The sequence below is a fragment of the Chrysemys picta genome, chromosome 6 (assembly GCF_011386835.1).
Source record: "Chrysemys picta bellii isolate R12L10 chromosome 6, ASM1138683v2, whole genome shotgun sequence".
NCBI classification, from domain to species: domain Eukaryota; kingdom Metazoa; phylum Chordata; order Testudines; family Emydidae; genus Chrysemys; species Chrysemys picta.
The window spans coordinates 74,029,423-74,056,833 of NC_088796.1; the positions used below are offsets into that span (position 1 = coordinate 74,029,423).

Sequence of the window (27,411 nt, forward strand, 5' to 3'; positions counted from 1 at the left end):
AATGACTGAACATGGTGATACTGTAAACAAAAAGAGCTCTCAACTATGCTTGTAGCTGTTTTCTCACTTCACACTGACTCAACAGACATTCTGGGCTTCAGAGTGATGTTTGGGGTTATTGTGTGTGCTGGCTGTGTTGTTGTGTGCTGGTTATTTTGTGTGAGGGTTGTTTGTGTTGTGAGAGTGGTATGGATTTGGGTAGGTGGTGAATAGGAGTGTGTGCCGAGGTGAACGGCTGTCTGTGTTTGGGGTTATTGTGTGTTCTGGCTATTGTATGAGTGGTTTTGAAGAACTGTGGCAGTAAGGCCAAGTAATCTGCCATCTCTGCAGTCACCTTTGTACAACCAATGAATTGTTGCACAGAAATTAGCTACAGAGTAAGGGTGTAGAGTAAATTAGGGTTGTGCCTAGTTGAGTTACCTGATATCACAATGGTCTAGCACTCTTGCCATAACATATAAACATGCCTTGTCATGGCATAGATGTAATTCATAAAGTCAAATAGCTGAGAACTTAAAAATTGGATAGTAACAGACCACGAAACCCAGTGATGATTCAACCCTGTGATATTCTGAACAAAAAGCTTTCAACCATGCTTGCACCTATTTCCATTACTTTACACTGGCTGAGACATTTCCAGCTTCAGAGTGACACACAGACAGGTGAAAATCCTGGAATGTTATTTTATAGCTTATAAAGTTTACTTGAAGATTGAAGGTTTCTCTACAATTTTTTATACCTACTTAAATAAAACAATAGAAAAATACCTTTTGTTAGCTGAAGTTAGTCCACTCTGAGGTTTCACCAGACTGGTATGAAGGGTTTTACACCAGTATCACTTGGTTGGTATTTGCCAAACACTCCCCGCAAAACATAAGAGGAAGGGGGAGATATAGGGGAAGGGGGGCAAAGTAGCAGACCATTTTTAAAACAGCAGAACAATGGAGAAAACATTGTCTTTTGGGAAGTCCTCATTATCTTATCCTTGTACAATACCTAGACACTATTGCAATAGGCATTTCAGAAGTGCTAACAGATATAAGGATTGACAGACAACGATGGATAAATAGGCGCATGTTAGTTTTAAATATAGAATAGAATTGGAATCTGTGAAAGCAGAGCCAGTGCTAGGCATAAGCCGGGGTGGGCAAACTACGACCCATGGGCCGCATCCGGCCCGTGGGACCATCCTGCCGGGCCCTTGAGCTCCTGGCCTGGGAGGCTACCCCTAGCCCCTCCCCTGCTGTCCCCCTGCCCCGCAGCCTCAGCTCGCTTGCTCCGCCGCCAGTGCAATGTTCTGGGCGGTGGGGCTGTGAGCTGCTGGGGCAGCGCAGCTGCAGAGCCCGGCCTGACCCGGTGCTCTGTGCTACGTGGTGGTGGCGGTGGTGTGGCCAGGCTCCAGCCAGGCGGCGTGGCTGTAGTGCCACAAGCCACCAGTGCTCCAGGCAGCATGGTAAGGTGGCACAGAGTAGGGGGGGGTTGGATAGAGGGCAGGGGAGTTTGGGGTGGTGGTCAGGATGTGGATAGGGGTCTGGGCAGTCGGCGGAGGGGGGGAGGGGGGAACAGGGGGTTGAATGGGGGCAGGGGTTCCAGGGAGGCAGTCAGGAAGGAGGGAGGATTGGATGGGGCGGCAGGAGGCAGTCAGGAGCAGGAGTTCTGGGGGCAGTCAGGGGACAGGGGTGTGTGGATGGGGCCAGGGTCCTGGGGGGGGGGGCGGATGGGGCAGGAGTCCAGGGGGGGACAGATAGGAGGTGGGGGCCGGGCCACGACCCCATCCCCTAACCGTCCCTCCATACAATTTCCGAAACCCGATGCAGCCCTCAGGCCAAAAAGTTTGCCCGCCCCTGGCACAGGCAGACTAAGCAATTGCTTAGGGCCCCAAGCAGCACAATGATGCCCCCTATTAATTATTAGTATGAGCTGTGGAGGGGGGGCAGGCAAAAATATTCTTGCTAAGGGTCCCCGAATGGGATAGCACTGGCACAGAGTGAAAAGAGTCACGTAACTTAGAGCATTGGTGGTACATTATATTGGGAACAAGTAAACTCATTTACAGTATTAAGAAAAAAAATATTTTTGTTTCGGAGCAACCAGGAGAAAAGCTCACAGTTCAAGCAAGTAATTAGTGAAAATATTTTCATATAAATGATAGCAGAAGTAAGTTGCACTCAACTTTCTAAAGATATTGAAGTCGTTAATGAGTTTCCCAAACCTTCTAATGCATTTTTGATGTACCTGATTTAACCACTGACCTGTAACAGAGCTGGTATTTTGACTGTATGGAATTTATTGTACTGATTCTGAAACCGAACTTGTGATGAATTTTGGAGATCTATATGCATGTATTGTCCACCTGATTAATTTTTGAAGACAAACCAAGTTGAATGTTGTTTTTTCCCCCTATTCTTTAAGACAGTCTCCTGCCCCAAATAACAGGGTTCAAGTCAAATGGGTATTGGATGAATAGCTCTATTACAGCTTAATCATTAGTGTCCATAACATTCAGAATTTACTAGTAGATTACAGAAACTTGAAGAAAGTAAAGAACTATAGAACTTAAGTAGGCAGCTATTTCACTAAAAAAAGAACAGAAGGCCAAAGCAAAGCAGCTTTGGTGTGTTTTTTCCCTTTCTTTGTAGCGGTCACAGTTATAAAGTTGATATTTAAAAACATGAGTGCCAAGATTTCTCATATAACTCTAAAAGTATGAAATGAAGATTATTCAGATTGTCGACAAGTCAGATTACAACGAGCAATTTCATCTAAAATATGTGTTTTCTTTACAACACACAAGAATTTCCTATAGAGCTGAGCAAACAGTATTTATTAGGATTTAAAAAAATTGCTTGCAAAATATTTATTAGCATCCTAAAAAAGAAAATAAATCCCAGAAATTATGGTATTTTATTCATAAATATAGGCACTCTCTTTTTTCTTAGCACTTCCCTCATGAATAATAAACCTAGTGCTTGGCCAAAGAATTTACAATGATTATTATATAAGGCACTATACATAGCAGGACATGACTATTTATTTTAGAGCATACTTTAAACTTAGCATGTCTACAAATAGATAAAATCATAGCTCTTTGTTGTTTCTTTTAAGTGTATTTTTTCCTTCCACAAGCCATATCAGTTTCAAAGATGATACACTGAGCAACAGCCGAAATGTTTGAAGGCTGAAATATGACAACTGGATAGAGTTCTTCGTGCCCATCAAGTCTATCTTTACTAAAACATATGTCCAAAATTGTACACGGTCTTAGGTCCCTATTCAGGAAAGCATGTGCTTGAATGCTTTCCTGAATTGGAGCCTTACTGAGTAACCATGCAATTTTTCTGATCCATGTAATTATTATAACTATTATTGCAGCTTTTGTCATACCTCTCTGCTTTCCCTTCTTTTTTGTTTATTATATGATATTTTTATTGTTTCATGTATAAAATTACATTATCAGATCTTCTGGGCAGGGCTTGTGACAGTCGTCGTGTAACACCTAGCACGCTTCTGGGTGCTGAAGATAATCAATTTTTTCTTGATTTAAGACTTTTTCGATTTTTACTGACACCGCCCAATATGCTCAGTGCTGTGTGCAAATGGGTACTATGTTCCCCATTTCTATTCTTGTCTACACTAAAGTAACTCAGTAGTGCTACCACACCTTCATAATCCTCCAGAAACTCAGTCATATTATTCTGGAATACTTCTGGTGCAGAGGATTCCATATGGAATCTGCCGAAAAAAAGGTCTCCCAAAAGAGCATTGTGATTTTAGCACTGTCAATGTTCAATGAACCTTAATCAAATATGGACATATCAGAAAGTGACCTCACACTATTTAATACTGAATACCTTGCCTGTATACTTTCTGAACACGAACATAAATCCTGGAAAAACTCATCATATGCACAAAAACAACGAGGAGTCTGGTGGCACCTTAAAGACTAATAGATTTATTTGGGCATAAGATTTCATGTGTAAAAAACCCACTTCTTCAGATGCCTGGAGTGAAAAGATACAGATACAGGTATAAATATGTATTGGTACATGAAGAGAAGGGAGTTACTTTACAAGTGGAGAACCAATGTTGAAGGCCAATTTGTCAGGGTGGATGTGGTCCACTCCCAATAATTGGGATGAGGAGGAGTCAAGATCAAGAGAGGCAAAATTGCTATTGTAGTGAGCCAACCACTCCCAGTCCCTATTCAAGCCCAAATTGATGGTGTTAAGTTTTCAAATGAATTGTAGCTCTGCTGTTTCTCTTTTAAGTCTGTTTTTGAAGTTTTTTTGTTGAAGAATGGCTACTTTTAAATCTGTTATTGAGTGTCCAGGGAGATTGAAGTGTTCTCCTACTGGCTTTTGTATGTTACCATTCCCGATGTTTGATTCGTGTCCATTTATCGTTTTACGTTGAGACTGTCTGGTTTGGCCAATGTACACGGCAGAGGGGCATTGCTGGCACATGATGGCATATATCGCATTAGTAGATGTGCAGGTGAATGAGCCTCTGATGGTGTGACTGGTTTAGCTGGGTCCTATGATGGTGTCACTAGAGTAAACAGAGGGACAAAGAAGGCAACGGGGTTTGTTACAGGGATTGGTTACTAGGTTAGTGTTTCTGTGGTGTGGTGTGTAGTTGCTGGTGAGTATTTGCTTCATGTTGGGGGGCTGTCTGTAAGCTAGCATTAGCCTCCCCCCAAGGCCTATGAAGGGGGGATAGTTTTCCAGGATAGGTTGTAGATCATTGATGATGCAATGGAGAGGTTTTAGCTGGGGGCTGTAGGTGATGGCCAGTGGCGTTCTGTTATTTTCCTGGTTGGGCCTGTCCTGTAGTAGGTGACATCTCACCATATGCACAAACTGAACACAGATAGATTGTATGAAAAATATCATTTGTGTTCACAATAGTGCAAATATTACACGTGCAAGTTATATTATTTATTATTTATAGTACTGGCACCTTTCTTTAAAAAGTTTGCTCTAAGGAAAAAAAAAAAAAGAAGATTTGGAGGTTGTGGTAGATAATCAGCTGAACGAGCTGAATGTAATAGATAATCGTCTGAATGGTGCAATACTGTGACCAAAAGGATTAATATATTCTTGGATGAATACAGAGGGGAAAATTGAGTAGAAGTAGAAAGATTATTTTACCTCTGCATTTGGAAAAATTACTAACCTTTCATAACTGTTGTTCTTTGAGATGTGCTGCTCATGTCCATTCCATGTTAGGTGTGCGCACCATGTGCACAGTTGCCTGAGATTTCTTTTTCCCCTTAGTGGTATTCAGAGGACCGGCCCTAGCGCCTCTTGGAGCCCTGCGCACATGAGCCGGTATAAGGGGTGCTGCCAGCTCTGCACCCCCTCAGTTCTTTCTTGCTGGTAACTCCGACAGAGGGTAGGAGTGTGGGTCATGGAATGGACATGAGCAACACATCTTGAAGAACAACAGTTATGAAAGGTTAGTAACCATTCTTTTCCTTGTTCAAATGCTTGCTCATGTCCATTCCTTGCTAAGTGACTCACAAGCAGTATCCCTGAAGGTAGGCTCGGAGTTCATGGGTAGGCAGATTGCAACATTGCTCTCCCGAAACTTGCATCATCATGGGCCTGTTGGGTGATGGCATAGTGGGACACAAAGGTATGAACTGATGACCATAATGAGGTTCTCCAGATGTCCTGTATTGGTATCTCAGTGAGGAACTCTGCTGACAAAGCCTGGGCTCTCGTTGAATGAGCTGTCATGATGGCCAGAAGCAGAGCCTTTGCCTGCTCTTGGCAAACTCGGATGCAAGCAGTTGTCCAGGATGAGATTCTTTGGGATGACACTGGTAGTCCTTTCATCCTTTTCGCTACTGTTACAAAAAGTTGCATAGTCTTGCGGAAGGGCTTAGTCTTCTCGATATAGAAGGTCAGGGCCCGCCTAACGTCTAACGTGTGGACCCAACGTTCCTCATCAGTGCTGTGAGGAAAGATGATAAGCAGAAAAATATCCTGGTTGCTATGGAATTCTGACACCAGATTTGGTAGGAAGGTCGGGTTGGGGCGCAGCTAGACCTTGTCCTTGAAGAATACCATATAAGGGGGTTCTGATGTCAGGGCTTTGATCTTGTAGATCCTTCTGGCCAAAGTGATCACCACCAGGAAGGTGACCTTCCAAGACAGTAGCAGGAAGAAACAAGATGCCAACGGCTCCAAGGGGGGCCTCTGTGAGCTTTGACAGGACCAGGTTTAAGTCCCATGGGGGAACTGGGTTACGAACCTGGAGGTAGAGTCTTTCCAAACCCTTGAGGAACCTGACTGTCATCTCATGGGAGAAGACTGATCTGCACTATACTGGAGGATGGACGGCCGAGATCGCTGCCAAGTGAACCTTAGCCGACAACAGAGCCAGACCATGATGTTTCACCTGGAGCAGGTAGTCCAAGATGGACTGCAGGGAAGATCGAGATGGAAAAAGATTCTGTTCAAAGACCCAACAAGTGAAACATTTCTACTTAGCCAAGTAGGTAGCCCTGGTGGAATGTTTTCTGCTACTTAGCAAGACTGATTTGAGCAGGCCCACTCCTCAGGGTTCAGCCATGCAGCAGCCATGCCATAGGTGTAGGGAGACGAGGTTTGGGTGAAAAGCAACCAACCATGGTTTTGCAAAATCAAGTCCAGACAGGGTGGAGCACTAGTGCAGCTGCCACTGAGAGGTCCAGAAGCATGCCAAACTAATGCTGGCATGGCCATGCCAGAGCTATCATGACAACCTTCACCTTGTCCCTCTTGATCTTTAGGAGGACTTTGCGAACCAAAAGGATCAGTGGGAAGGCGTACAACAGGCCAACTGTCCATGAGAGCAGAAAGGCATGGGAAAGGGAGCCCCTGCTGAGCCCGCGCATAGAACAGAACTGATGGCATTTCCTGTTCTGTCTGGTGGCAAAACAGGTCCACCTGGGGAGTCCCCCACTTCTGGAAGATAACAGTGGTGACCTTCGTGTGAAGAGCCCACTCATGGCAAGAGGAAAAGGACCTGCTGAGGTGATCCACCAATGCATTCCGGTCTCCCGGAAGGTGCGAAGCCTCAAGGTAAATGGCACACTTCATACAAAAGTCCCACAGTCGGAGAGCCTCCTGACACAGGGATTAGGCGCGAGCTCCCCCTTGCTTGTTGATGTAAAACATTAAGGCCATGTTGTCTGTTAAGACATGCATGACCTTGCCTAAGAGTTGGAGGAGAAACACCAGGCAGGCCAAGCATATGGGGGGAGGGATAGCTCAGTGGTTTGAGCATTGGCCTGCTAAACCCAGGGTTGTGAGTTCAATCCTTGAGGGGGCCACTTGGGGATCTGGGGCAAAATCAGTACTTGGTCCTGCTAGTGAAGGCAGGGGGCTGGACTCGATGACCTTTCAAGGTCCCTTCCAGTTCTAGGAGATGGGATATCTCCATTATTATTATATTGCCCTAAGTTCTGTGATGTTTATGTGCAGGGAGAGTTCTTCCTGGGACCAGAAACCCTGGGTCCTGAGTCTGCAGAGATGGGCTCACCACCCCACGTCTGACGCATCCAAAACCAAGGTACCTGTTGGATATGGGGCAGCAAAAGGCACACCCCCTTCATCACAGAACGCGAGTCTCTCCACCAAGTCAGAGAAGCTAAGACAGGTGATGGAATCGTGAGAACTGAGTGCAAGTGGCATCTACCCGGGGAGTAAACTGACTCCAGCCACATTTGTAGGGTTCTGAGGCGTAGCCGCACAAACTGCACCAGGCAGGTACATGCTGCCATGTGACCTAACAGTTTGAGGCACACCTGGTCGGTCATAAGTGGGTGAGCTGTGACCCGGGTGATTAGATCCAACATAGTTCAGAACTTGGCCCTAGTAGGTAGGCCCTGGCCTGGGCGGAGTTGAGCACTGTCCCAGTAAACTTTATTCTCTGCACCGGGACCAATGTTGATTTCTGTTAGTTTATTAACAAACCCAGCACCCAAAGGGTGGCATGTAGTATGCCAATGCTGTGCTGAATCTGAGAGTGGCCTTTGATCAGCCAATTATCAAAGTATGGGTAGACTTGTAGGCTTCGACATCTGAGGTAGGCTGCAACCACTGCCATACACTTAGTAGAAACCCGAGGGCTGAAAATAGACCAGTGGTTCTCAAACTTTTGTAGTGGTGACCCCTTTCACACAGCAAACCTATGAGTGTGACCCCCCCTTATAAATTTAAAAGACTTTTAAAAATATTTATTATTATAATAAATGAAGGTGAAGCAGGGTTTGGGGGTGTAATAACCTTGTGACGCCCTAAGGGGTCACAACCCCCAGTTTGAGAACCCCTGTGATAGACTGAAGGGAAGCGTGGTGAATTGGTAGTGGCATTGGCCCACCACAAATCTGAGGAATCTCCTGTGTCCATGGATGGAGATGTGGAAATAAGCATTCTTTAAATTGAGGGCAGCGTATCAGTCTCCTAGCTCCTGGGAGGGAAAGATGAAGGCCAGGGAGACCATGCGGAACCTCACTTTCTTGAGCTATTTGTTGAGGTGATGCAGTTCCAGGATGTGCTGTAGGCCCCCCTTTGGCCTTAAGGATTAAAAAAACTTGGGAGTAAAACTTCTTCCATCTCAAGTCTCGAGGAACTTTCTCTATTGCCCCCAAATGTAGGAGGACTTGTACCTCCTTGACAAGAATCTGCTCATGAGAAGGGTCCATGAAGAGGGATGGGGTTGGAGGTGTGGGAAAGATGAAAACTGCAGGTTGTAACCAACTGTTACAGTACAAAGCACCCAACAGTACAATGTTACATAGGCAGTCCAAAAACCAAAGCGGGGGGATGTATCCTGAATTGAGTCTGGTATATCATCCTCAGGTGTGCCTTCAAAAGGCCAGCCTGGTCCCACCGGGGTACCTACTTGAGCCTGACTGGGAAGCTGAGGTAGAAGGTAGGGGCTGACAACATTAATAACCCTTTCTTTTATAGGGTTCCTGCTTGGGAGGCCCCAAAAACCTGGGAGGCTGTTGAGGCCTGAAATGCTTCCTGGAGGCCAGGGATGTAAACAGGCCTAGGGAGTGAAGTATGGCCATTGAGTCTGAGGTCATGAAGCTTTTGGAGTCTGAGAACAGGGAGGTACCCTTGAGGGAGAGTTCCTGGACGGATTACTGAACCTCATGTGAGAGACCTGATGATTGGGGTCACGAATAGCGCCTCATGGTGACCGCTGACACCATCGTTGTGGCTGCTGAGTCAGCAGCATCCAGAGCTGCCTGGAGGGAGGGTCTGGCCACCGTCTTGCCTTCCTCCAAGAAGGGCATGAACTCCTGCTTCGACTCCTGTGGCAGGGAGCTCTTTAACTTGACCATTGAGTCCCACAGGTTAAAATTATACTTTCACAGTGTAACGCCCTGCTGGTTAGAGATACGAAGCTAGTGGCTGCCCGTGGAATAAACCTTTCACCCAAACAGATCCAGCCTTAATTCTTTGAGGTGGCGCTCAACTGCGCTTGTCTGTCCCGCTCATTTGCAGTAGACACCACCAGGGATCCTGACGGGGGAATGTGAGTACAGGTATTCAAACTCACTGGCCACTACATAGTACTTCTTCTCTGTCCTTTTTGAGGTAGGCAGCAGAGACGAAGGGGTCTGCTATAGCACCCTGACTAGACCCAACACTGCCTCATTTACTGGCAGGGCCACTATCAATCAGGCTCTGCATGGACTCCTTTACTCCTAGGCTTCCAGCCTCAAATTTGTGGTGACATGTTTCAGGAGTTCTTGATAGGCCCTGAAGTCATCTGGCAGAAGCGGGTTATTAGGACCTGCGACTGCCTCATCCAGGGATGATGAGGAAGGCGGCTAGCACCGTAAGAAGGGCTGGTCCTTACTCCTCCACCTGGACTACTTTCATTGGGGCCACTTCAGTGACCTTGGTGCCAGGGTCAGTACTGGAGTCGGGGTCCAGTGCCGGGGTCAGTGGCTTGTTTCTCGGTCACCACCAAATATGAATGCTGGGAAGGGGGTCTCGGTACCAGGGGAAACCACCATGTGTTCCAATATTGCCACTGCATTGGCCAATGGCCCGATGGCCAAGCTCCAGCTGCGGGGCCGGTACTGAAGTCGGGTATCAGTACTTTTCTGGCAGGGCGAATGATTGCCCTCTGACTCCAAAGAGGACTCTTCCCTCGGAGACCACGGCGGAGCTGTAGCTGTTTCTGCCTCCAGGCGGTGCCGGGAAACTGGTGACTGATGCCGGGTTGGGGACTGCTCATGGTGGGGCCATGGAGGGCCTTCCTCTGGAAGGTGCCACAATGGTCGGTGATGGGATAGAACTCACGGCCCCTTGAATCCTTCTATCCCCGGAACCTCTGGCTGGCAAGGGGTCTTGGGGGTGGGCGGTCCCGGGAGGGACATCAAATTCTTTGCAGCCTGGAAAGCCTCTGGAGTTGAGGGTGTCCACAGGCGCGAAGTGACACAACTGCTCTCAGGAGTCCGAGATGGGCCCCAGACCGGGCTCATTGCCTTACGCAGAGTCGACAGAGTCAACCATGAATCTGGGAAGGATGAGTGGCCCAGCACAGGTCTCACTTCATCGGCTACTCCCCACTTGTCCCTCTTCAGCATCAGAGAGTGCCCTCTCTTGGCACGCTGTTTCTTATGATTCTTCCTGTATGGAGAAAGGTGCCAGGTGGAGCACTTCGCACAGAGGCCAAAGTGCTCAGTGCTGATTCAGAGCAGCAAGGCTCTGAGGATTATCTGAGGGCTGCCTTCATGAGCAAAGTCTTCAGACGAACATCCCTGCCTTTCTGAGTGCGCAGTCTGAAGTTCCTGCAGATCTTGCGCTTCTCCTTTATGTAAGCTTCCCCAAGGCATTTTAGAAAGCTCAAATGCGGGTCACTGACTGGCATGGGCTCCACTTACCGCAGGACGTACCCTGAGATGATGCCCTTTGATGACTGGGACCACTATTTACACTACATACACTAATACTAATTGATAACTAAATACACCAACTACAAAAACTATATACGATGGAGTACAGAGTCCAAACCACTGGGAAAGACTTTCAAGAGCAAGAAGGTCAGTCCAAACAACCGTCACGGGCAGTAAAAAGGAACTGAGAGGATGTGGAGCTGGCGGCACCCCACATACCGGTGCATGTGTGCAGGGCTGCCAGGGGCACTAGGGCCGGTCCCCTGGATACCACTAAGGGGAAAAAAAACCTCTGGCAACTGTGCATGTGGAATGTGCAAATCTAGCATGGAATGGATGTGAGCAAGTGCTTGAAGAAGAACTGGTGCAACCACTGCTGGAATACTGTGACCACAATTCAAGAAGGATGTTGATAACCTGAAGAAGGTTCAGAGAAGAGCCACAAGAATACTTATAGGATTAGAAAACAAGCTTTATTGTGACAGACTCAGGGAGCTCATTCTATTTAGCGTAACAAAGAGATGGGATAGGGATGACTTATCAGTCTATATGTACCTACACAGGGAACAAAAATTTGATAACAGGCTCTTCAATTTAGCAGACAAAGGTATATCTCGATCCACAGGCTGGAAGTTGAAGCTAGACAAATTCATACTGGATATAAGATGACAATTTTTAAGTGAGGGTAATTAACCACTGGAACAATTTACCAAGGGTATGGTGGATTCTCTATCAATAGCAATTTTTAAATTAAGAGTGATTTTTTTTAAGTTATGCTCTCGTTCAACAGGAATTATTTTGGGGAAGTTCTATGGCCTGTGTTATATTGGTCATGCTAGGCACTCACAATGACTTTTCTGTAAAAAGCAACAGAGGGTCCTGTGGCACCTTTAAGACTAACAGAAGTATTGGGAGCATAAGCTTTCGTGGGTAAGAACCTCACTTCTTCAGATGCAAGTAATGGAAATCTCCAGAGGCAGGTATAAATCAGTATGGAGATAACGAGGTTAGTTCAATCAGGGAGCACCAGGTGCTCTGCTAGCAGTTGAGGTGTGAACACCAAGGGAGGAGAAACTGCTTCTGTAGTTGGATAGCCATTCACAGTCTTTGTTTAATCCTGATCTGATGGTGTCAAATTTGCAAATGAACTGGAGCTCAGCAGTTTCTCTTTGGAGTCTGGTCCTGAAGTTTTTTTGCTGTAAGATGGCTACCTTTACATCTGCTATTGTGTGGCCAGGGAGGTTGAAGTGTTCTCCTACAGGTTTTTGTATATTGCCATTCCTGATATCTGACTTGTGTCCATTTATCCTCTTGCGTAGTGACTGTCCAGTTTGGCCAATGTACATAGCAGAGGGGCATTGCTGGCATATGATGGCATATATAACATTGGTGGACGTGCAGGTGAATGAGCCGGTGATGTTGTAGCTGATTTGGTTAGGTCCTGTGATGGTGTTGCTGGTGTAGATATGTGGGCAGAGTTGGCATCGAGGTTTGTTGCATGGGTTGGTTCCTGAGTTAGAGGTGTTATGGTGCGGTGCGTGGTTGCTGGTGAGAATATGCTTAAGGTTGGCAGGTTGTCTGTGGGCGAGGACTGGCCTGCCTCCCAAGGTCTGTGAAAGTGAGGGATCATTGTCCAGGATGGGTTGTAGATCACTGATGATGCGTTGGAGAGGTTTAAGCTGAGGACTGTAGGTGATGGCCAGTGGAGTTCTGTTGGTTTCTTTTTTGGGCCTGTCTTGTAGCAGGAGGCTTCTGGGTACACGTCTGGCTCTGTTGATTTGTTTCTTTATTTCCTTGTGTGGGTATCGTAGTTTTGAGAATGCTTGGTGAAGATCTTGTAGGTGTTGGTCTCTGTCTGAGGGGTTGGAGCAGATGCGATTGTACCTCAGTGCTTGGCTGTAGACGATGGATCGTGTGGTGTGACCGGGGTGGAAGCTGGAGGCATGAAGGTAGGCATAGCGGTCGGTGGGTTTTCAGTATAGGGTGGTGTTAATGTGGCCATCGCTTATTTGTACTGTGGTGTCTAGGAAGTGGACCTCCCGTGTAGATTGGTCCAGGCTGAGGTTGATGGTGGGGTGGAAGCTTTGAAATCATGGTGGAATTCTTCCAGGGTCTCCTTCCCATGGGTCCAGATGATGAAGATGTCATCAATAGCGTAGGTAGAGAAGGGGCATGAGTGGTCGAGAACTGAGGAAGCGTTGTTCCAGGTCAGCCATAAAAATGTTGGCATATTGTGGGGCCATGCAGGTGCCCATAATGGTGCCACTGGTCTGGAGGTATATATTGTCACCAAATTTGAAATAATTGTGCGTGAGATAAAGTCACAGAGCTCAGCAATAAGTTGTGCTGTGTCATCATCAGGGATACTGTTCCTGACAGCTTGTATTCCATCTGTGTGTGGGATGTTTGTGTAGAGAGCCTCTACATCCATGGTGGCTAGGATGGTGTTTTCTGGGAGGTCACCAATGCACTGTAGTTTTCTCAGGAAATGTGAGGTTCTTACCCACGAAAGCTTATGCTCCCAATACTTCTGTTAGTCTTAAAGGTGCCACAGGACCCTCTGTTGCTTTTTACAGATTCAGACTAACACGGCTACCCCACTGATAAATGACTTTTCTGATCTCGGAATCCATGAACGCATGAATATTCAACTCCAGAATTCAATTTATTTGTATTGTGGTGATGTCCTGGGACCCCAATAATGGATGAGGCCCCATTATGCTAACAATTGTATAGTCTATGCCCTAAAAGGTCTTAAATTTAAATATAAGACAAGAGACAGCAGATGGATAGACAGACAGTGGAGTACAAGGTAACTGACACAAGACTAGTATGCATGAAAAACAGTTATCATGCATCAGGTATGTAACTATTGTTGAGCTTTTTGTACACATCATGACAGAAAATTGTAAGGAGCAATCTGAAGGAAAGCAATGATGTGGCTTTCTGGATGTTTAAAGCCAGCTTCTCCCATACATGAGGGTCAGCATGGGAAAAAGTATGAAGGTTCTTGTATTAACATAATGGACAATAAAGGCTGGCATTACTGGCAGAAGTCAACATCTTGAGGGTGTGCAAGAGATGATGTTAAAATAGGCCATGAAAGGCTTTAAAAGCAAAGATGAGTAGTTTATGTTTGATGCAGTGGAGAAGAGGGAACCAGGGAGGAGTGACATTGTTTTCATGGATCATTCCTTCAACTGTCTTTGCAGTAGTTTTTTAAATGGAGGTAACTGGGGCAAGGTAATATTTATCAAGGCAGGAGAGAGAAAGATGTAACAGTACTAGAGATGGATGACAAATTTCTCTGTATGAATGGAGGGAAAAAAAGGCAGAATTTTAGAGATGTTTTGCAGGATAAAGCAGCAATATTTAGAAATGACCTGGACGTGATGTCCGAGACACATCTGAGTAGAAAATACCATGCAGGTTACAGGCCTGAGTGACAGGGAGGATGGTGGTGCTGTACATGGTGACTGAAAAAGGAGGAAGACAGGGTTTAGTGGTAGTGATTTAAAAGCTCCAATTGTTAATTGGGGGGGAGGGATAGCTCAGTGGTTTGAGCATTGGCCTGCTAAACCCAGGGTTGTGAGTTTAATCTTTGAGGGGGCCATTTAAGGATCTGGGGCAAAAATCTGTCTGGGGATTGGTCCTGCTTTAAGCAGGGGGTTGGACTAGATGACCTCCTGAGGTCCCTTCCAATCCTGATATTCTATGATTAAAACCCACTATTACTTTGTTTTAGGAATCGCTCTTTTCTCTGGAGCTAAATATTTTGAGCATTTAAAAGTATTATGAAGTGAGTGGGCTGTTTTTATTGGTGACCAGTAGTATCATTTAAAACACTATTTATACATACTGAAAACTGTCAGAGATTAACCTTATACTCACCTTCTTTTACCATTTGACTTCACCTCCCACAATCAGCTGGGTACAACTATGTCACCTTTACCTTGTGTATCTCTTTTGAGACTTTTTGCAATGGTGTGGGTGTTTCACTGCTGACAATGTATTTTACAGCATGAAATGCTCATCTATTTGCATATGGATCAAATAACTATAGTGGTAACACGTAATATAATGTAGCCAATTAGTTCAGCTTATTATTTAATTGTGATATATTGTTGGGATTAATGCGCATGCTATTTCATATGTAATCAGTGTGTGATGAATAGATTTAAGTTGTAAGTATAGGTATAGATATAAGTAGGATAGGATCATAGGAGTATAAAATTGACAAGTATTTGAGTGATGAGTATGTATTAGACAGATAAGAAAGATAAGGTTGTAATGCACGGTCTACAGGCTGAGACCTGCACGATTTCAGATTAGCCATACTAGGCCTCAGGCCTAAGAAGAGCTGACATAAGTAGCTTAATCAGAAATAACCCTGTACAAGTAAAGTTACAAGATTATTGTAAAGTAAGTGCCAGTAGGTGATGTTTGGGGAAATATATTTCAATGTACCTATCTAGACTGCCAGACACCTGACTGTAACATCACTGTGGAAAGTTTTGCTCTCCCCACAAGTTACCATGGGAACATGTTTACATAGATGCTTATGAGACTGAGGGGAACTAAGAGAACCACCTATGAAAAGCAGGGCATCCCAAAATGTATGGGATGTGGAAGGACAGAAAGAAAAAGGGGGTTGGAACAGTCATGCATATACATATGATGGTAGATGTGGTCATAACACAGGATAAAAAGGGTTTGCTGGTATGGACAGGGTGGTAAGACCACTTCAGAAAAAAAAAACCCATCTGTCAGGATCCCACCAAAGGCAGTAAGGGCATAGGGTCAGAGCAGGGGGAAAACCTGAGGCTGGAAGTAGCAGAGGAGTTTGTAGTCAGGTTCTAGGCCAGGGTCAATACAAAAGGTCAGAGTCTAAGTCAGGTTTCAGGTTCGAGTCAGGAAGCAAAGTCCAAATCAAGCCAATGTCAGTTCCAGGCATGGCTGTGGCAGCTACAGGAGATCCACACTGTTGCCTGGAAACTTCCTGGAACACTCGTTGGGTTTATATAGGGCAGAGAGCCAATGAGGAGCCATGAGGCTGCTCTCTGTCAAATCCTTGAGGTGGAACTTCCCATGGGCTGTGTCCACAGCAGGTCTTGGGAAGTGGAGAGCAAGCTGGTTACATTTGCCGCTGGGTGGCAGCCTGAAGATATCAGCTGACTGGTAGCTTCACAGCCCTGGGTTCTAGACTGGGGGCCTTAAACCATCAGGGAAGAACCAAGTCAGAAAGACTCTCTCCTCCCCCTCCCACCCCCATTGATGACAACCTGTTGAGAGATGAACCTGACTCTGTGATAGGTGAGTATGAATACAGCATTGGCTATTGCATAGTTTTGTACATGTAGGTGTGAATGTAACATAATACAGACAAAATTACTTGTGATTGCGTGTGGGATCACTGTATTCCCTCTTTGTGTACTCCTAGAGTCTCCCAACCTAAGAGAAGCTCTAAGGGTGACTTTTACCCTGTTTATCTTAAAACTGTAGCAACACAGGAGATGGACTTACTTACTAGGGACAGTGTTTTAGCATAGAACTATCAATTCAATTGAAATAAAGGCTACAATAGTTATGGATGCTAAACAGTTCTACCCTTTTGTTTTAAAATGTTCAAAAATTTTCAAAACCTTTCACTTTTGGGGCTAAAGTTTTCGGTGTTTTGTCTCTACCTAAAAGCTTTTTTATTATTTTATTTTTGTAAATTGGAGCAAAATTCTGGCTTTTGAACTGAGAAAGGGTAAACAATTGCACTTGGGACACTTAAAGAAATTTGCTTTACCAAAAGCAGACTGCATTGGAAACAATACATCCAGTGCATGTCACCATGAAAAGTGATTTCATTTTCTGCTTTAACTGGAGGAAAATGCAGTTTTCCCATACACTGGAAGTTCTTAGGTAATTTAAATGCTTATTACCATAGAAGACTAATAAAAACATTCTGAATTGACTTATGGCATCTCTGTTCAGTAGACCTCAGTGAATTCTGCAAAAAGCTTCCCCAAATATTCATTTGAATTTTAAATGAATTTGCTTCATCAGTATTCACACCCTTTTTTGTTGCCTTTCAGGGAACATTTATGCAACAAAATCTCACAAGCATTTGCACCAGAAGTTTGTTGATAAAAAATTAGCTTCACCCAATGAGGATGAAAGACAATACTAATGTGACAATCTTGTCCAAAATTTCAGAATATCAAAAAATAAATGTGAAGAAACTGCCATGCGTTAACACATAGCTAACAGAAAGAATATCACCAAAAATACGCACTCATTTTTAATCTCAGGACTCCCTCTTCTCAGACTTGTAAAGCATCTACAGCCTGATTTACATCTAAAAGTTATATTGGCATAGCTACGCTGGTCAGGGATGTGGAAAAATATACCCCGACTGACAAAACCCCCAGTGTAGGTGCAACTATGTCGACATAACGGTACTTCTGTCAATGTAGTTAAAGTTGCCTGGACAGGTGATGTTCGTAGACTGACAGAAAAACTCCTTCTGCCACTGTAGGTTGCGTCTACACGAGGGGGCTATGCCAGGGAACTACAGGCCAGTCAGCCTCACCTCAGTCCCTGGAAAAATCATGGAGCAGATCCTCAAGGAATCAATTATGAAACATTTAGAGGAGAGGAAAGTGATCAGGAACAGTCAGCATGGATTCACGAAGGGGAAGTCGTGCCTGACTAACCTAATTGCCTTCTATGATGAGATAACTGGCTCTGTGGATGAGGGGAAAGCAGTGGATGTGTTATTCCTTGACTTTAGCACAGCTTTTGATACGGTCTCCCACAGTATTCTTGCCGCCAAGTTAAAGAAGTATGGGCTGGATGAATGGACTGTAAGGTGGATAGAAAGTTGGCTAGATCGTCGGGCTCAACGGGTAGTGATCAATGGCTCCATGTCTTGTTGGCAGCCAGTTTCAAGCGGAGTGCCCCAAGGGTCGGGCCTGGGGCCGGTTTTGTTTAATATCTTTATTAATGATCTGGAGGATGGTGTGGACTGCACTCTCAGCAAGTTTGCAGATGACACTAAACTAGGAGGCGTGGTAGATACACTAGAGGGTAGGGATCGGATACAGAGGGACCTAGACAAATTAGAGGATTGGGCCGAAAAAAACCTGATGAGGTTCAACAAGGACAAGTGCAGAGTCCTGCACTTAGGACGGAAGAATCCCATGCACTGCTACAGACTAGGGACCGAATGGCTAGGTAGCAGTTCTGCAGAAAAGGACCTAGGGGTCACAGTGGACGAGAAGCTGGATATGAGTCAACAGTGTGCTCTTGTTGCCAAGAAGGCTAACGGCATTTTGGGCTGTATAAGTAGGGGCATTGCCAGCAGATCGAGGAACGTGATCGTTCCCCTTTATTTGACATTGGTGAGGCCTCATCTGGAATACTGTGTCCAGTTTTGGGCCCCACACTACAAGAAGGATGTGGAAAAATTGGAAAGAGTCCAGCGGAGGGCAACAAAAATGATTAGGGGTCTGGAGCACATGACTTATGAGGAGAGGCTGAGGGAACTGGGATTGTTTAGTCTCCAGAAGAGAAGAATGAGGGGGGATTTGATAGCAGCCTTCAACTACCTGAAGGGGGGTTCCAAAGAGGATGGAGCTCCGCTGTTCTCAGTGGTGGCAGATGACAGAACAAGGAGCAATGGTCTCAAGTTGCAGTGGGGGAGGTCCAGGTTGGATATCAGGAAAAACTATTTCACTAGGAGGGTGGTGAAACACTGGAATGCGTTACCTAGGGAGGTGGTGGAGTCTCCTTCCTTGGAGGTTTTTAAGGCCCAGTTTGACAAAGCCCTGGCTGGGATGATTTAACTGGGAATTGGTCCTGCTTTGAGCAGGAGGTTGGACTAGATGACCTCTTGAGGTCCCTTCCAACTCTGATATTCTATGATTACAACATAGGCTCTGTATTGCAGACTTAGCTTAAATCAATCAATGCAGATTATTATTTGTACAGCAGTAGCACTTATTAGCCATCAGTCTTTGTGCTAAGAACTGAACAAGCATATAAAATTAAGATAGATTTTAAGCTTTTCAGGGAAGGAACTAAGTATAAAGAGGAGACACAACAGGTGTGTGTGTATACAGATAAACAGAGGTAGTACAAAGTAACAACGAGACTATTAGGAACACCGTGATAAGCAATGGTGACTGCATACCAGTTGCCTAACCATTTTTGTAGGCATCATGACTGATAAGAATGATGCAGGGCATTGGCTGCACTGCCATTTACTGGCTTTAGAAAAGACCAGGACATCTTGCCTTCTCACTTGAAGTAAAGGTGTCACAGTACCAGGGTTCTGAAAAGAGGACAAGAATGAACATACAGAATGCAACAGCATCCCCATATGAAGAGGTAACAACTTTTGACCCCCCGAGGGCTTGGTTAAAAAAAAAAAAAAAAAAAAAAGTGGATTTGATGCTAATTAAAAGGAAACAGACCAAAAAGGAGTTTACAAAATGCAGTACTGTATTTCAACTTCATTTGTGAGCCTTAGCACTGCACAGCAGTGAACACTTAGAAATGCAAAAATATTCAGTGTAGCTTTTAAAAGCAGTATCATCAATAGTACACAACAGAGAACCAGAAGTTGAATCAGCAATTCTGCTTACCTATCTTCACCAAAACGTCGGCCAATCAAGACTTTACACTTGTCTCCAGGGAGGCAAGCAGCTAGAAGAGGCACTGTCCGTAATACTCGACTTTCCTTTATATCAAAAAGGGAAAAAAACATTTTTTAAAGAATAAGGATGCTTTCTTAAACTCTTAAGATGTAGTAGTTTCTTTTGTAGTTCTTACTACCACAAAATAGGCATCATACAGGCTCTCTCAGTGATAGAAAAGGCATACAATAAGGAAAAAAATCCAGATTCCAATTTTAATTTATTCTTTTCTGTGTAATACTTACCTGTAATTGTTGCTCTCTGAAAATATACAGCTCAGTGAAAACATGTAGTCTTGCCTCCATTCACCTGTTCAGACCTGGTAGGAATTTCCATAAACCAAATTCTATGAAGTTTGGTGTGATGAGGACTTCTCATCCTACCACTGCCCCCCAATACTTCACCAGTTAATTTCAAGCTGGAAGTTAGAATACTTCCATATACATATTAGCCAATTAAAACATGAAAAAAAAATAATGAGGTCAGTCTCTTCACCTCTGTACATCTTCAGAGAAGCTTTTTTTTACAGGTATCTAATTATTTCTTTTTTAGAGCTACCCATCTCAATAGATTCTCACACTGGACTTTTATCCTGCTCTCTCAAGTCAATGAAAAAACTCCCATTGACTTCAATTCTGCAAGGTCAGACCTTCAGTGACTTAAAAAAAAGCTCAAGGGTGCTTGTAAAAGAAAACTGTAAACAGAAACTTCAACAAAAAATGAGAAACAATGAACAAGGAAACCATAGAGAACACACCCTGATCAGTACCATTAACAATAATGCAGATTACATAAACAGTATGCTACATGACAAAATGTATTATACACAAATATATGTGTGCAACAGGGAGAGAGAGAGATTGATTTCAAATTGCAGAGCCACCAAGCACTTGCTATTAATTCATCAGGCACAATGGAAGCCACCAACCACCTATAGCCGTCCTGCAATTTTGCCAAAAGGGCTTATTTTGTGATTCAAGAAATCGATAAGAAGTTTCACGGCTTTTAAAAAAATCTAAAAAGTTAAAACAATTTTATTCTTATGCTCAGAGTGAAGAAGCAAGAATGTACAAAAAAGTAGAAACCTGGTCAAAGACTGAAAAACCATGACAGCAAGACTGATACTGCATCCAATGTCCTGGGCTACCACTATCCAAACAAAGCATTTAAACAACAGACTAGTCTAAAACGGGCACAGAATACATTAGTTTTTATACTTGTGGGGTTCCCCCCTCCCGTGTCTCTCTCTCTCTCTCACACACACACACACACACACACACACACACACACACACACACACACACACGAGGTTGACTTTACTTTCACAAACAGATGCCAAAAATAATAATCTTGGATGTGTCAGAAGATTCATTTTTTGGCAAGTGGTTAAAGAATGGCAACAAAGAGCAGAAAGAACAGCTACTATTGGTCTCTCATTAAAAAAATATTAATAGCCAGCAGGAGGAAGACATTCAAAAATTGTTACTTTCAATGTTTTTCTCTAATTTGGTCCCACTGCCCAATCCAAATAATCTAACTTTTAGACAAATGCTTGCTGCTAACTGTATGGAAGTGTATTTTTTTTAACTGAATTAAAGGTGAACTACAAGAGAAAAGTATGTTTGGAAATGTAGACATTATATGAAAGATGGACTACACAAAGTAGAGAAGAAATTGTTTGAGAATTCAGACATGAGCTTGTAGATAACCAAGACCTTAGTAAAGGTTAAGGCTAAATATATACTGTCATTGTAGCTATTTTCAATCTACAGGTCTGAAAACATGTAATTATTTCCTTCCTTTGCACTCTTCCATGTTCCTCCTGGCAGCAGTGTGCAATGCTTTGTTTTGTGGAAATACTGAATATTTGACTACTGAAGTACCATAGATACAGCACCATAGGGGTTATTCTTCTTTTCTGAGAGTTAATGGTGTTGGTTACTACCTTATATTTTCTCTGTAGTGAACTGGATTTTTCATGATTCATGACTAATAATGAAACATCTACTAAAAGAAAATTTATTAAAAATAAACAACCAAAAACCAGTATCCTTTTGGTTTCTCTCAGTTGAAATGTCATCTTGATTTTCTCTGGAATGGATAAAGTGTAACAATAAAAAAATCCCACAATCCTCAGGATTCAACTGGGGATGCTATAAGGAATAAGTGAAGGTGAGCTAACGGCACCAAATCTATGCATGAGGATATTAAACCCAGAAGATTATTGGTCTTAAATTTCCTTCACAGAAGTTAGACATAGTGATCACTAGCTTTGCAGGAAGCATTGTTTGGAACCGAGACATGTACAGTATGGCTTACATTCTTTTAACTCCATTAAGGGCTCAGACTTGAGCCATGCTGCATTCCTTTGCTTCTGACCAGAAAGCAGACTGTTCTACACTGCTGGAGATTCCTCTAACGAGGCTGGGGGAAAGAGGTGGTAAAACAAATAGGTGTACGGTCAGCACAGCTAACTCTATGCCACATCCCCAAGTCCCCAGCACAGGCTCCTGTCCTGAAGAGTTTAAAATCTAAATAGACAAGACATACAGAAGGTGTGAGGGAAAAGAGACACAGAGAGGTAAAGTGACATCTCCAAGGTCACACAATAGGTAAGCAGCCAAACCAGGACCAGAATCCAGGCCTCTTAACTTCCAGTCCAGTGCCCCAACCATTAGACCACAATGCCTCTCCAAATTGGGTGCAACTAACGTAATTCCATCATTTAGATGGCCAGGAGAATGTATCATCCTTAATTCAGGAGACACATGAAATTGTTATTAGAAATCTTGCTATTAGGTTTACACAGTTATTAGGGCCCATGGTTTTTTTGAAGGCATAAATGACGTTAACAAACCGTGTGAACTAGTTGTTCAGCTTTATAGCTATTTTCAAAGATGAAGTTGTTGCACATGTCTGAACAAGATTGTTTCCTCTTGCCCTCTCTCACACCCTTTGCTATTGAAGCTTCTTGCTGAACTCTGACAATTCCCATAGCCTTACTCACCTCCGCTGGATGCTGAATTATATACAAGCAGGTGGAGACTTTTAGAGGATGTACAGGGAAGAATGGACACAAACACACCTTCTGAGGACGGCTACAGGATGGAAAGGGGAAAAAAACATTGGCAATTAGTCATACACACTATAAACTTTATTACGTAAAACATGTATCCCTTCTCAAGAGCTGTGTTAGTACTTTCCTGTACAACAAACTGCACCTATACAAACCTTCTGACATAAACTTTCTGTTGCTGATATTGCTATTATTTGTAAAAACAAACAAGACTGTATTTAAATAGACTTTGGAGAGCAGTGTTCAGAAACATGCTCTAGAAAATTCAGTTGGGATTAAGGCACTTCAAAGAATTCATTTTCAACCTGTTCAAGAGAAACAATTTATAAGTGGCTATGCCCTGACCAAGTGAGAAATCAACCACTATCTTCCATCCCAAATAAAGGATTCAATAATATAATACAAAGCACAGAGAGGAAGGCATATTTGTATGCACAACAAACCATAGACATCCCAAATATATTATTTTGTTGTAATTATTTACTATTCCACACTATATTCATCAGAAATGTAGAAACAAAGGAAGGCATGGTCACTGTTTCAGAAACGTACAGTCTGAAAGACACAAACAGTACAAAACAAATCAGCTGTTTAAAACTGTTCTGTACTCGGCAAAAGGTCTTATAGAAGACTTGAATATAGAAAGACAGTGATTTGAACATTATTATTGTTATTTGGTACACAAGAAGAGCAGGTTGGAGGTCCAGGCACTGGGAGCAGCACAGAATGGGACACAGTGTAATATAGTGGAGCAGAGATAATATCAGAGGATAAGAATGATGTCAGTAAGTTGGGTCATAAGCTAACCAACAATAAATAAATAAAAAACAAATATCGCTACTAGCGTATTACAATTGGTGACAAAACACGAACAAAAAAAGACCCAAATTATTTTCCTTGTGACAACAAGATTTAAAAAAACAGGATCATCTAAATAATTTTTTCCCCTTAGGCAAAAAAAAAAAAAAAAAAAAGAAGCAGCTAAAAGTCATTATTTCCATAGTAAACCTAAGGTCCCCATTTCCAACTACTCCTTGTGGTCAACGTGTTTTTCCCCTGTAACATTTACTGACCACACCCGCATACTTTCACTGTATGTTTTTATACTGATATGTCTTCACTGCAAAGTTAACTTGAGTTATTCTCCTGAGTTAACCACTGATCTAAGCTCTCAACTTTTTTATCATTGTGTGTTACCTGGGCCGCATGGGCCAGGTGGCAAGGCAGCGGCAGCATGGACCCCGACCCTGGACCCCTGCCGCGCGGGGCCAACTGCCTGCTCCAGACCCCACCGTGCAGGGCCGGCTGTTTGCCCAGATCCCACCACGCTGGGTGCCAGGGTACCCCGGACCCCACCGCGCCAGGCAGCGGGGAACCTGGACTCTGCCATACGGGCCGGCCTTTAGCACACACCTGAGTTGGACTACAGCAATGTACTAATTCGGCCGTATGCGGCCCGTGGGTTTAGAACTGCTGGCTTAGATTGAGAGAGCAGTTGCATTGCAAAAAGACTCTGGTGGCTGTGTCCGCACTGGCGCTGCACACACTAGAGTGTGGCACTAAGACTTCTGGGGGCAAAGCTGATAGCCCTTTGCACTGCAGTAATCTGCAATGCTCTATGAATTCTCAGTGAGTTGTGAGAATGCTTTTCTGTCCTTTTTGAGCACACAAGAGGAACTGTCGGAAGGCACTAGCAGAGGACTAGCAACATTCAAGTGGAGTTAGCCTACATCCATGCAACAGCATGGTAGTATTAACAGCTGACGAGTTGTGCTAACTTGACCTTTAGCCTATACATCCCAACAGGCCAGTTAAAAGCACCATCAGACTAAAATTAAGGGGTTTTGTGTCTGGACAGGACTCAAATTAAAGACAATCCTGAGTTTAGTACGCAATGAAGGCCTTTAGCCCTTCAGGTCCTGAAGTGTTTCAATTCAGTTACATCTTGCCCCAGTTTCAGACTGCCTCTCACCAGAGATCTTAAATTTATGTTAATCTAGGATTTACACCACCATAAGTCCAGAAACTACCTCTAGAAAGCTTTGGTGATTGGGGGGGGGGGGGAAGCAAAAATAAAAGCTTACATAGTATAAGTAATAGACTTACAAAGTAACTAGTGAGAACATTTTATCCTAAGTTAACCAAGCATATGTTTCCGCTTTCTTTGCGATCAGACTCTATCAGCCTTTTTTCATCAGTGAAATCTCTGCTACTCTATTAGCTGTGATATTTAGCTGTATATAGCCCACATTACCATTAAAGCCATTCAAGTTTTTTTAGTATTAGTGCACAGACATTACAAAATTTGAAAGAGAGACCATTAAGTTTGGTGCTCAACTTGAGACACCTGGGGCCTGATTTAAATAGGTTGAACATCTATTTCTCATTTTCAGATGTGCTGAGACTAAGTATCTCAAAATGGGTTCATATGAACAGGGAAGTGGTTTTGATGATTTAGCTTATTTCTTCATTTCAACACTTTTGAGTAAGTTTATGGAAGTTGCTCCAGCAAAATGTATTGTTGTCTTATTTTTCATATTTCCTCTTATGAAACAAACAACACTTCAGAAGGGACCCTAGATAGGTGTTAAGTATAGATTAAAACCTTCTGAATACTACTGGATTATAACAGAGTATAACCGCAAATCGGTGCAACCCCCAACAGGTTTTTTTGCTGTCTTTGCCTTGAATGTTTAGATACTTTTCTTACTGGTCATAACTTTTAAGTTCTTGTACTTCCCTGCAATTAAATTCTTAATTACTTCCATTAAATATATGATTTCTCTCAGATATTACCCAGCTCACTGCATTAAGAAAAGAAGTTAATAGTTAAGGTTTTCCCGTCACAACATTTTCTGTAGAAAAGATTTAGTAGTGAATACCCACTGAATAAATCAGTTTCAAAACAATAAATTCTTAACTTCCAAACTCCAATTCAAAGAGCTACATTTCCCCCCAACTTCTATAAACTGAAGTAAATGGCATCCAGTGAATCCTGAACTGTATTTGTTATAATTAAATTTCTCAGACACAATTTACTTTGTTTCTTGGTCTCCATTTCATATAAAAACCCCTCCTTTCTGTTGCTTTTTGCATTTTTCACACTTGGTTGTATTTTTGGTTGGTGAATTTTCAACTTTGTTAAAATTTAATAAAAGGAAATTCTAAACAAAGAAAGCAAGTATTTTCATATTATAAACTCAGCCCTGTCCATCTGTAATTTGATTTGAAGGAAATGGAGCACAAAGTATTGCAAAGTATTTTTTCAATAAAACTTAATTACTTACATGTGTATATACACATCATTTAAGTTTAGGCACCCAATTAGGCACCTAATTATGTTGACTATATCTTTGTACAACCCTACTCTGGGGGCACCACGCTTATTTCTGTGCTCTCATTTTGATGCCTCATGGTTACTGTGCTTTTAGGGGCAATTCCCTACATACAGCCCACATTACTAGCCTGCAAACTGTGGGGCTCCTAAGGTGTAGCAGTGGGAAAGGAAAAACTTTCCATTGGACTACAGAATGGCAGAAATCCTGTTCCACAACCACAAATGTAGCCTCAAGGTTACAGAAGCCTACACTCTGAAGGCCATCTAGGCAAAAGGAGTATTTTGTATCTTTTTGTTTGTTTGTTTTAAGTTTGTGGGCACAATCCTGCAATGCACAGCAGGCTGAAGTCAAAACTGAGTAGGAGTTGCAGCCTTGGAGCCAAAAAGAAAAACACGAGAAGAGTGGTCTGTGCCTAGTCCAGAGGGAAGAGGTCTCTCCAGGGACTCCTTCTGCCCAAGTGTGCCCTGTGGCTATGGCTCTCTTCAGGGAGAATAAAGATTGGTGGAAAAGGAACATTTGTGTCTACATCAACAAGGGCAAACTAAAGGTTTACTTCGGGATGTGAACAGTTTTACTTGTGTATCTGTTTATCTGTAATTTCACTATGGTTCAGAATTCTCTCAAGATGTTGTTTCCTCTATTTTCCCTTATAGCATTCCAGTATCTGGAAAATTATTATAAGGCAATGCCAGGCAGTGATACCAACCCCAGGCCACACCAGTGTAAGTACAATACCTTACTGGTTTACGTCTAGTAAAAAGTGTTAAATGTTCTGAAATTGTCTAATGAGGTCACTCCGAATTTTCTTCACATGCTGGAGCAGAAGTCACTCCCACCGTTTTTTAATCTAGTTTATTTTAAAATGTAAAAAGTTAAAAAAAAACTAATGTTGAAATTGAAAGATACATTTTGTTTATTTATAATACATTGTGTGCAGTTTCTTGTTTAGTGTTGCCCAACACGGCTAAGACCAGCCAAGCAATGTTTCCCTTTCCTGGTGTCAAGACTGCTGTGAATCGTGGTCACAGGGCAGGAATGCTATAAAGGTGAAGATGCAGAAGGCCATAAAATAGGCTGGTATATGAAAACCCTTTCTCACAATCTCCTTCTAATCTCCATTCTCACACAAATAAAATCTATGTATATCCAGGCCATAGATGTGCTCTTCTGAGGCCTAATTTTCAACCTGTCAGAACATGCCCATAGGGCTGTTGAAATCAGGCACCATTCTGAGGATGCAAATAAGTACACACCTTCAGGTCTCAGTGCCTCCCCTCAAATGATTCTTTGGAAGTGTAGCCTTTTAGCTTTATTCTGAATATATGCATTTAACCAATTTTAATATTTACAATGAACTCAGACAGTTCATCCCATGATAAAGAGCAACCTAAGCAGAACAAG

The 27,411-nt window shown here is 43.3% G+C and overlaps 1 protein-coding gene across 3 annotated transcripts in view; it reads right to left on the reverse strand.

Annotated features, from left to right (window-relative positions):
• Nucleotides 1-27,411, reverse strand: part of DTWD2 (DTW domain containing 2) — a 199,219-nt gene that overhangs the window by 101,036 nt on the left and 70,772 nt on the right. For 2 of the 3 annotated variants that reach the window (XM_065550364.1, XM_065550363.1), the window contains exons 2-3: nucleotides 22,604-22,694; nucleotides 19,546-19,640 (exon numbers count right to left, since the gene is read on the reverse strand). The exons of the other annotated variant lie outside the window; for it this stretch is intronic. In XM_065550364.1, coding sequence (XP_065406436.1) covers nucleotides 19,546-19,640; nucleotides 22,604-22,694 — 186 coding nt within the window. The remainder of the gene's footprint in view (nucleotides 1-19,545; nucleotides 19,641-22,603; nucleotides 22,695-27,411) is intronic. 3 annotated transcript variants of the gene reach the window in all.